The 11,310-nt window shown below is 39.5% G+C and overlaps 1 protein-coding gene across 3 annotated transcripts; it reads right to left on the reverse strand.

Annotated features, from left to right (window-relative positions):
- Positions 1–224: 224 nt before the first annotated feature.
- On the reverse strand, positions 225–7,204 carry erp27 (endoplasmic reticulum protein 27). Of its 3 annotated transcripts, none has more exons than XM_004567911.4 (7): positions 7,003–7,204; positions 4,338–4,423; positions 3,314–3,451; positions 3,113–3,229; positions 2,757–2,882; positions 1,371–1,568; positions 225–336 (listed from the first exon to the last, which is right to left on the reverse strand). In XM_004567911.4, exons 1-7 carry the CDS (start codon positions 7,058–7,060, stop codon positions 295–297), a joined length of 765 nt encoding a protein of 254 aa, XP_004567968.1. In that variant the 5' UTR covers positions 7,061–7,204; the 3' UTR covers positions 225–294. The 3 variants fall into 3 exon arrangements, with proteins under 3 accessions (XP_004567968.1, XP_076741589.1, XP_076741590.1); XM_076885474.1 differs by lacking the exon at positions 7,003–7,204 and adding an exon at positions 4,833–5,637; XM_076885475.1 differs by lacking the exon at positions 7,003–7,204 and adding an exon at positions 4,544–4,622.
- Between the last annotated feature and the right edge of the window lie 4,106 nt (positions 7,205–11,310).

Genomic DNA, 11,310 nt, shown 5'->3' on the forward strand with positions numbered 1-11,310 from the left:
GGACAAGACTAACAAACTCCGCCAGATCACTGCGACTTGCGGCCAGTGACTTGTGGTCAACTAACCAGACTGCAGACGGACTCACACTCGTGTAAACAGGCAAAACATAACAAATACTGGAAAATAAATAAGGACACATAATATACTTATGGACACTCATAAATATAAACAATTCCCTGTCTGCTCAAAGGGTATAAGTCCTATGAGAAAAGAGACATCAATCTAGTTTTTTCATTCAAATTTACTCATTTTATTTTGTAAATAAGAAGCTCATTTTCATTTTCTTCTCGAGTCCTACAGCTCTGTTTTAGGCTTTTCTTCAGCCTCTTTCATCCCCTGAAAATAAATAAATAAATAAATAAATAAATAAATAAATAAATAAATAAAGGTGCAATAAGTGAAATACAGAAGACAGCTTATCAATTCAGCATTATTCAGAGGAAAGTTCAAAGTCTTGCAATTCATGAATAAACTACAATCATGGCAGCTACACGGATGCATTATGAGCACTTTCATTTACGCTGGCCACATCTGTTTGTTTTTTTTAAGTAATTTAATCCTGAACATTATAAATGTATTCATCTTTTAGCATTTTAGAAGACAGCGTCTGGGGGAAGCAACATATTTATAAGCTAAATGGATTCCTTTATTCAAGTAAATATGTGATTGAACCATTTATAAAAGGAAGATGAGAGTCAAAGCTTTTCCTTTTAAAGTATATCTGCAGCTGAGAGCTTAAAAAAAGCCCACCAGAAACTGAACGCAAAATAAAAAGCAAGCAAATAGCAGTGGCAGGTTTTCTTTCTGTCTTAATACATCTTTTGATGACACATTTTGGATTAGACTATAACAACTATAATCTGAAGTAGAGAAAGAAGCATTAACTCATCGATAGGTTCATCAGCAATTGTGCTCTCTAAAAGATTATTATGATTAAACCTTTAAGCAGATTATGCTTTCTTGTGTTTTGCTGTTATTTTTGCTTCTCTCTCTTTTTTTTTTTTTAGGGCTGATTCATTTAATGAATATGATGTCAGTTGAATTCAGATTTCTAATGCCACAGTTTAGTGATGTGGAAACTCACAGCCAGCTGGAGCTCTGTGGGGTGTAACAGAGCAAACTGGTATACACAGAGGGGGGGGGGTTTCCTGTCTTTTGTGTGGCTCATATATGGAAGATGGCTCATGGTACATTACTAGTGTGGGCTAATGCAATTGCAATTTTTCCTGGAGGATACTGACCTCTGTTTGTTCAAGAGAATGATCATTTTGCCATAATAAATTAAAATCTTCAAACTGGATTTGTATACACCGCAACCATAGATGTGTTCGGTCAAGAGCAGTGACTAAGCTTTAGTAACAGCTGCTCACCTTCAGTTCTCCTCGTAAGAAAGACTCACAGAACTCCCGCACTCGCTCTGTAGAAATTTCTCCTTCCGGTAGAAGCCACTTCGTGTCAGAGTTACCATCGTAGATGCCAACTCGTGGGAGGTCCTTCGGCTTGAGGCCAAAGTACTCGAGTGGCTTTAAGTTGGACTTCAGCGCTCCATTAAGCAGCACGAACAAGAACTGGAACACAGGCGGTTCATTTTACATAATTAGATTAGATCAAGTTATTTGATTTTTGGCAGAATGTAATTAAAGAATTTTGTATCCCTGTCTATACTTTCGTTGGCCAGATTGAATAAGTTCTACTTGGTCCAAAGTCTTGCGTGTTAGCTTAATTGCTTATTCAAAAAGGGTCTGTAAGTGTAGATGTGAGATAGATAAAAGGATGTAGAATAAAGTGCTGTATGAAGGATGCACGTGGTTTGCAGTCTAATGATCAACTAGTATAGAAACAGGCCACACAGTTTTGTGTGTGTTCCACCACAGCGCATTTTAAATCAAACAATCAAGATGTGACTGAAGTGCAGACTCTGAGCTTTAGCTTAAGAGGTTTAACAAAAGTATTTCATTTACTGTTTAGGATTTAGTAATTGGACAAATTAACACGATTTTATATTAAAGCTGTTTGTTAGCACTGAGGCCTCACAACAAGCAGTTTCCAAGTTCCCACCTGTGTGGTGTTTGCATGTTCTCCCTGTGTTTGGTTTCCTCTCACTGTATGGGATTAGGCTAATAGGGGATTCTGAATTGACCACATGTGTGAATGGTTGTCTGTCTATATGTTAGCCCTGCGATAGATTGGTGACCTGTCCAAGATGTAACCTGCCTCTCACCTAAAGGCAGGAAATTGATATTTAAACCTCATAAATTCATATTTATTCCTGCCATGAGCTGCAGACACCTCACTGTCTTCAGTAACTGAACAGGAATGCCTATTGGATTCAGATCAGGTGACTGACTTGGCATGAGCAATGCACACCTAAGCCGGTTCCATTAGTAGCCATAATGCCATAACATTGCCATGTTTGACTTGATAACGTGTTATGCTCTTATGCTTACCCAGTTACCTTGAAATTAAAGCGAGAATTAAAGACTGTCTAAAAATGAAAGTAATTCCTAAACAGTCAATACTTTTTTTTGTTAAACCTCTTTAATTAAAGCTGAAAGTCTGCACTTCAGTCACTTATGGATTGTTTGATTTTCAATCCACTATGATGATGTACTGAAGCAAAAAAGCCAAACCTTATTGTATTCTCATGAGCCCTTTCTATTTCCACACTCCAGAGTGAAGCTGATCGATGCATATAGCACTCAGATTTATTCAAAGCTGCTCTTTTACACCTGAATTACACTAAGGAACATTCTCACTTTGCCTGTGTACTCGGGTGCCAGGGCTCCCAGTCGCTCCTTGAGCTCAACAAAATCTTTGCTCCCCCTGTTGGCAAGGAGCAGGAGATGTGTCTTCACCTCTGAATTGAACAGACCCACTGCTGTCTGAGAGGAACAGAAGAGAAAAGAGAGTGATGAGGACATAGAAAAGAGTGGGGTTCAAAATGTGAGAAATAAAATTCTAACAATCCACCTTTTTCCGGGGATTTTGTGTGATGGATCTTTGCTTTTTATTCATTAATTTTTCAATTAATTAAAAGTATTTGAAATGTTAACTTAACAGATAATATTAGATAGAAGGAGAGGACCGTGAAGAAGACATGAGTGGGACCTACCACTTGGCTGTACTCTGTGATGTATCGGATCTCGTTCACAGAAATAAAGTTTACAAGACCGTCAGCTTTTAAGTCCTTGGCCTCAGAAAGATCAATGTTCTCCTGGTGGTTATCTGCCTGCAAGCATCACACACAGCATCACCATCGCATTCATGAAAACAGACATCGTACATCGTTTATTACTGAAAATATGTGCAGTACTTTTCTGAAGAGAGTGATGGCATCCGAGGAGAGGTTGTACTCAGCCCACACCTCCTTCACGGAGCAAATGGCTGCGGGGACAGAGCTGACTTGCTTCACAGCCTCCACCAGTTCTTTATAGCCATAACTCTCCTCTCCCTGGAACAAAGAGGGAGACCGTTTCAACCTCCTCTCATAACTTACCATGTAAATTCTTTTTTTTCCCTTCTTTTTCTCCCCCTCACTATTTGTTTGTTACTGTTTGTCCTATCTTATGTAAAATTTGAGCGAGAACACCAGTGTCTCCAGGGGGACACTAGAAACCCTCAACAATTTGGAAGGTGCAGCTGCCAGGGAGAAAAGACAGATGAGGCTGACTCAAAGGAAGGTGAATCATGTCTATTTCTGAGAGTCTGTTGCATGAGCTCTGGCAGTCCGTTTTCTCATTTCGCAGCCTGTAATATGTGTTCATTCTCAGTGAGTCACAGCACCAATATTTTTGTCTCTTATTGCCTTCAGCATCATGGTCCGGCTATGAACTATCCTTGTGTGCTCTCTGTCTTTCTCCTCCTTTATCCTCTCTTGAACCATCCCCTCGTCTCTGCACTTGTTTATGAGAGGAGCAATGGAGCCAATCCCACAGATCTTCAGATGCCTATGTATTTCCTGTCAAGTCTGCCATCTTCCCCCGCACACAAAGTCTGGCCAAAGAGCTCGCCACCGTGGGACAGCCAGCCACCCTGTGTCCTTACAGCACCAGCACTGCCAAAGGTGTGGTCACGGGAAGCAGATCCTTTTTCAAAACGTATTCGTGACAGCAGCATCACCAAGGCCAGGGTGCAAACAAAGGCTGTATTTCTGGAGACCTCACGGTCTCACTCTCAGCTAATTTGTCTCATCGTGTCTGGGTTTCCACATGCATGTTAACATAATAAACTAAGCCGCAAAACAGCTACTGTGGGCTTTGCTTTAAAAAAAATCCCCAAACTTATCTGAGCCTATGATTGAGACCTTTTTTTATTCACATGCAATTTTCTTGTCTGACCTCCAGGAATCCGATGACCACCACTTCAGCAGAGTCGATGAAGGCTTCAACATCTTTGGTGTTATTCAGTCCAGGAAGGGCGCTGTCTGAGGCAGGAAGACAGGAGACACACTAAACACTCAACTGTGCAGAGAGATTTTACTTCCTTTTTTCAGTGTCTCAATAAGACCAGGAAACAAAGTCTGCACTCGCTTAGTGACACACACACATATACAGTATATAGGACAGGGGTCTCCAATTCCAGGCCTCAAGGGCCGGTGTCCTGCAGGTTGTAGATGTGTCCTTGGTCCAACACAGCTGATTCAAATAGCTAAATGACCTCCTCAACATGTCCTGAAGTTCTCCAGAGGCCTGGTAACGAACTAAAAATGTGACTCAGGTGTGTTGACCCACGGTTAGATCTAAAACCTGCAGGACACCGGCCCTCGAGGCCTGGAGTTGGAGACCCCCGATATAGGATGTCAGTGCTTATACTATAAAGAAAAATGTCCTTACAGGCTTGTGTCATCTCTAGTAGGACTGTCGAAGGCCATAGTGGTTGACCTTTAACCTGCTGACTGCACTACCACGACTGCTAGTCCTGGACTTTCCTTCTTATTGGTAGTCCACCAATATTCCAAATTGGAAACAATAAATCTGCGTCTGCATGAGAATTATAAGAAAAAAACGAGGCACCAAAAAGGAGTCTTGTCGATGGAAACTGATTTTGCTTTGTGCTAGATTTTAGGAGGCATAAAGAATTTTAGTAATTGAGTCTCAGAGAAAAAAAACCAAAACATAATAAATTGAGTCTTCATCATAATGCTTTTACTTCTACTAAAGACTTTGTAAAGTATTTTTGTATTTGAAGTTTAACCTATTCAATAAATCTTTGTGGATTTATTAACTGCTATAGAATGTGACCTATTTGTTTACAATGAAATGCAATTTTATGTGTTACTAAAATGCAAAGAAACAACACTTTGTACAGTTTGATCTGATCTTTTCAGTGATGGGCTATTTTTAGGGTTTGTTTAACCCAGAAGATGGCATCTGACACAAAAGAATTAGAGAAGTGGCATAGCATATTTTTTAACCCTTTAAACCCCAAATCATCAAATAATTCAAGAAAAGTCAAGTTTTTTTTTTAAATGTAGAGGTTATTGAACCTTCTGATGAAATAAAATAAATGAAATAGTACTTTGTATATAAGAGTTTTACTTTTTCTCATATTTGCGACTAGGGATGGGTATCGTTTAGGTTTTATCCGATACCGGTGCCAAATCGGTACTTTTGAAACGGTGCCGGTGCTTAAACGGTGCTCAAACCGGTGCTTAAAGAATGGAAAGAACACAAACTTTGTCCAAAAACCTCTCATGTTTAACTGTTTTCCACTTTTTCTTTGGTCATTTTAGCCTTTTTGGCCAGGGTGAAGGGAGTATCTGCCATCAAACAAGAAGACAGCTGCATGTAGCTATGATGATGTTTCCTAGTTCACCTTACCTGCATTAATGTAATAACGTGGTTAGCCTACTCAACGTAAATTACACACTAACAACATTAAGCTACTCATGCAGAGAAGAACAGCTGCTGCTGCATCATCATCCTCATCATTTCTGCTACACTGGCAGGGCTAGGGGCCAGGACTCTATTCTTCGGGTTTTTGGGGGATGTTGCTCCGGTCCGATAACTGGCACCACACCCGACGTGCACGGTGTGAGGTCTCGCAGCAAGCTATCAAATACTGCCATTTCTCGGCTTTTAAAAAAAACGCTATGCGTCGCCAGCTGTTTAATCGGATTCTTGGTGTTACCTCCTTTGACAGTATCACAGTATCAGCTTAAAGCACTTGTTGCAGGCTGCTGAGTTTGCATCTTTTGCTGTGAAGTACAGCCAGACTTTTGACCGCTTTGCCTTGGGCATTTTTAATCTGTAGCTCTGCTCTAACAGAACGTACGTACCTGGACCCGCCTACTATCCTCGGAAATGTAAAATGATTGGCTAGAAGTGTATCACAGCTCAGGGAAAAAAAGCACCGAAATAAAGCACCGAAATGTGCGCTGCTTTTCGGTCTGGTTACTACCGTTTATGTCAGAACCGGTGCCATCATGGCACCGGACACCGGTACCCATCCCTATTTGCGACATCTGAGTTTTTTTTCAATGTAATGCTTAAAAATGTATCGTGCCAGTTTTACTTTTTTTTCCAGGGGAAATCACAGTGATGATGCTAAAGTCTCAAAAAACTAACCCAAACTGTTAAAATATGATACACTTACAAGGATACAAGGATAAATACATGAGTATCTGTAATTGTTATGATTCTTTCTTAACATTTTGTGAAAAAGTGTCCCAGTTTTAACTACTTTCACCCTGTAGACGCCTTTCTCTCTCACAAGCGAGATCCCCATCACTGGGAAGTCAGGAAATCACCAAAATGAGCTGGAAAGTTTTTTAGGAAACGGGAATTTATTTATTTTTTTCTTTAAATGGGTAAACCATCCATAAAACATACAGGTCTTCTAGTCTGGAGCACAGTTGTGAAAGAGTAGCTCAAACGTGTACAGGACATCAGTAAATCTGCAACACTGTTATGAACTTAGAGGAAGACATTCCCATTGCAATATTTGACATTTAGAGCAGTGACGAGAACTAAAGAGAGTCAAGAGAATTCTTAAAGAGTTTACCTTTTTCTGCAGCGATTACAGAAGACACTAGGAGGCAGAGAAACAGGGCGCCCGGCATGTTTTTGGGTGATTCAACTCACACGGGTGAGGTGGGTGATCAAGGAGCGAACCAAGGAAAGTGTAGGAGAACCTGTAGCTGTTTGACTCTTTAAAAAGAGCTTTGTCACCTCTGCTCTGTCTCTGATGGTCGCCACATGGCAGCCCAGTGTGGCCACTGTGACTTCTCTGAGTTGTGATTGGAAGTTTTATGGGAATCAGCCAGGTGCTCCTGATAAGTTTGGCGGGTGGCTTTTGAGTTACGTGTCATTCAGTGAAAGGTGTGTGTGTGTGTGTGTGTGTGTGTGTGTGTGTGTGTGTGTGTGTGTGTGAGAGAGAGAGAGAGAGAGACGTTTGTGCTACATCACCCACATCACCCTTTCTTGTGTCTTGACCTGTGTTTAGCAGCAGCCTTTAACCACTCCACCCTTCACATGTAAGTATCATCTACACCTGCTGTGTGTATGAAAATATAACAGTTTGGTTAGTGCTTATAATTTAACCAGGGAGGCTGCAAATAGTGTGTATGCAGGCCTGTGTGAGCAGGAGAGGTTCAGAGAACCGGCGGCAGTTTGGATGAATCGCCACAGGAGGGACACAACTCCTACTTGTTAATGGATCATGAAGACGGCAGTTTTGGCCTCATACTTTTGGGGGTATTTGAAAAACACTGAAATCAGGCATTTTGTTAACCAGTAATATAAAGAAGAACAAATTTTCTTTTCTAATTGTAACTCTTTTTTTTAAGTTACTTTAAAAACACACTTTAAAGACAGCAAGGATTTGTCATAATCTCTAAAACTCACAGAGCATTAGAAAGTTAAGGAAATCCTACAAGGGTACTTCTGCTGCATGAAGAAACCAGTCACCACTAATCCATGAGAAGCAAAGTAGGTGCACTAAATAAGGAAGTGCTTTGATGATTGTCATTAAAATTCAAAATTTGAAAACTCAAATTCAAATTCAAAATACATAAAAACACATGAAGCGTTTTGTCACCTTAAAAAAACAAAAAGGCCCACATTGCCAGAGCAGCTCAACCAACCTCAGAAATGCTGCTTCACATTTGATGTTAAACCAAAATCAAAATACTTCTGACGGACAGATTTATTCATAACAGCACCAAAGCTATTATCTAACAAAACAAAGAAAGCACGATTTATATGACGCTTGACATTTCAACAAGTGGCTTTGTTCCTCTAAAGAGAAATCTGCCAAAAATTGCATGAATGCTACAGTTTGGTTGACCGCGAGGGGGGAAAAAACTCAAAACCCCAAAATACAATGAACTCTTGAGGAACAGAGTTTGGCGGGTTTAGGCTGAACCCTATAAACTTCCTCTTTTTGCTTCAATATTACGTGAACACATTTAAGTCTAAAAATATTAAATCTAAAAGGTTTCTTCTAACTGGGAACCCAACACATTCCTGCTGAAACTTTGAGTTCTCCTAAAAGCGTTTTCTAAAAGTTCAAATTTAGTCAGACAGTTGCTGTTTAAGGCGCCAAAAATTAATCTTAAAAAAGCAACAAAGAATCAAACATGTAAGCTGAAAGCTAAATGCCCAAAAAGTCAGATCAGACAATCAGAAAATATTAACAAAGTAGCATAAAGCTTTGTTAGGCCCCATCCCCACAGGTCTAATGTAATTCTCTTTGGAGTATTTTAGTGAGATGTTTCACAAGACACATGACATTTTGATCTGCTGCTGCATCAGAGGTAAAGTTAGAGGCTCGCAGGTCCTGTAGGCATGAACTGTGTGACGTCTGTAAAATATTTAATCTGACAATGTTGAGATGTTTCAGTCTGAACCAGAGTGGTGGACAGGCTTCCACCAGTAATCGTAAAAAGTCTTGAATAATATGGAAACTTATTAGACTCAGATGTGGATAAATTTCTGAAATTGTCTGAAACTAAGGTGCGCTGTGGAAAGTCTCTGCTTGTTTTCGAGCTGGTGTATGTGATGTGTGTTTACACAGGAGCTCGAGATCAGCAGGGAAAGACTAATACTGCAAATCAGGGCAGCAGTTACCGGTAAAGACCGATGACTTCAGAGAATAGCGCGAATCCATACGTCACGAGCGACATGACACTCGCAGCATGAGCAGGCGACTGTAAGAAGAAGTAAGAATAAAGCCTCTTACAAATACTTATTCTGTCACTTCAGAGCTAAAGGCAACACCTCAGATTACAGCCCACAAATCACTGTGCGATTATTTAGTGTGCCAACAGTGTGACGAAAGGTGTCCTGACAGCACAAGGGGAAACTGTGGTTACCTCTTTAAATATAATGGGGTACAATGCTCATCTTTTGCACATCCTTATTTTCTGTTTATTTTTTACAGTTACATAAAGTTAGTTGCTTTGTATGACGTGCATGTGCAGGTACCCTGTTTGTAACCTCAATTTTAACTTGCAGTAAGAATTGTGAGACTCAGAATTGAACCTCTTGTTTTTTGTACTTCCTCGCTTTCTGTTATTAGCAGGTTCTCTGTATCCTGCATGCAAAAAGACTAACGCTCCAACTTGTGTGCTATAGCCTAAAGTGTAAGAGTCATATTGTTGTGCAGCTCTGGGAGATTTAATGTAAGAACTGATATAAAAACCTTCTGAAATCAGTTCACTTGCCACGATCTATTGTGCTTTAATCACATCTTTATATCTGCATGAATTCAGAAACGTATTTCATCGTTATCCTCAAAGACTTCATGTTTCCAGCAGGATTTTCACGATGTTCTTTAAGTCATTGCGACAGAGACCCATATGCTTGTCAGTAAAGTCAGTGTTTACAGCATTCCTGACACAAAAGCATGCCAGAGAATATGAAAAGGAAAGAAGGATGGTAAAAAGAAAAAAAAAAACAACTAAAGAAAGTCAGAAAAAGAACAGACCGGAATAAAGAGAACATTTTTTATTCCTTTTGGACTGGTGTAAAATGTTCAACAGACTCTAAGAGGATGCAGTTTAGGTTAAAATTACAGACCCCGGCGCTCATATAGCCGGTGCTGCAAATAAACAAAGCAGAAGTAATGATTACATTATAAACAGAGGCAGAAATTAAAACTTGAGACTTCCTTCACAGACACTGTGTGTTTTCCTATTTCGAGATGACTTTGTCAGTAAAAGCATGATGAAAAATGCTCGGAGATCTGCAAATGCATGACTATAACCGCTACACCAGATAATTTTTGAATTTCCATCACTGAATATACGACAACCTCTCTTGTACAGTTATTAAATCAAAGAAGTTAATCGCATTTTAGACTATAAGGATCAGGATACTCCTGTAGCAATTAAAGGCTATCATGGCACTTGGCAAGAGCCCTGTGTCCTCAATCTGTCATCACTTCTTTATAGACGTGTAATGGAATAACAGGTCACATGATCACCAGAGGACAGAAGTAGACATACTGAATATTGTAGTTTTCACAGCATCATTTGTTACATGTGTGACTATCACACTGGCTTTTAGGGTTTGGATCAAATCTGATGCATAAAGTGAAGAAAACCAGAGTTCATAAAGATTTTACATGATGTTCTCATGGTACAAAATGAATCTAAAGTACATTTAGCTCATAATTTACATGTATACACTCCATGAAGATTTTATAATAGTGTGATTTTGTTTCTTTGTACATATTCTTAATACAGAGCTGAAACGCTCAAGTTACTTTTATTTAAATAGCACGTTTAAAGGTTGACTCCAAGTAAACCTAAAAACTAAATTTAAAAAAAGCAAAAATAATCATGAAAATATGCAAAATACATGAAACACCATAAAAAGGCCCTTTTTTATGGTGTTTATAAACCTAGAATTTTAAAATGAGTCAAAATTAAATACACTTTATTTCTTTCACTCAGTAATTTGCTTTGTAAAGTTTCCTTGTATGAGTTTACTTGCAGACAGAGATGAAATTTTAGTGGCGTGGCGGTGATATAATGCACACACACCTGAGGCAGATGGCTTTCAGGTATTTAGACTGTGGTTAGATAAAAGCTGCCACTTTATCTCAATCATCAGTTACACAACTTGTAAACCTGTTAGGCTTTGTTATATCCTCGGTGTATGCGAACTGACTAATCCCCAGACCCTGCTGTTGAGCTTCTTCTTGCATCTGCTGGTGGCTCACTTATGCAATTTGCACATGTTTGTCATGAGGAAGAAGAAACATCAAGCGGAGAAAAGAAGAAGCACTTAAAATTATAAAAAAAGAGGAGCTGAAATTATGACTTAAAAGCCCGGAGTCCCTTTTTGCATTTTTCTCCTACACATA

The sequence above is a fragment of the Maylandia zebra genome, linkage group LG6 (assembly GCF_041146795.1).
Source record: "Maylandia zebra isolate NMK-2024a linkage group LG6, Mzebra_GT3a, whole genome shotgun sequence".
NCBI classification, from domain to species: domain Eukaryota; kingdom Metazoa; phylum Chordata; class Actinopteri; order Cichliformes; family Cichlidae; genus Maylandia; species Maylandia zebra.

Excerpts from the sequence above, each read along its gene's own strand:
- erp27 (XM_004567911.4), bottom strand. The coding sequence starts at position 7,060 with ATGCCGGGCGCCCTGTTTCTCTGCCTCCTAGTGTCTTCTGTAATCGCT. Across the intron at positions 1,569-2,756 it reads CACCCGAGTACACAGGCAAA|TTCTTGTTCGTGCTGCTTAA; the intron begins GTGAGAATGTTC and ends CCTGTGTTCCAG. Across the intron at positions 337-1,370 it reads TCTTACGAGGAGAACTGAAG|GGGATGAAAGAGGCTGAAGA; the intron begins GTGAGCAGCTGT and ends ATTTATTTTCAG.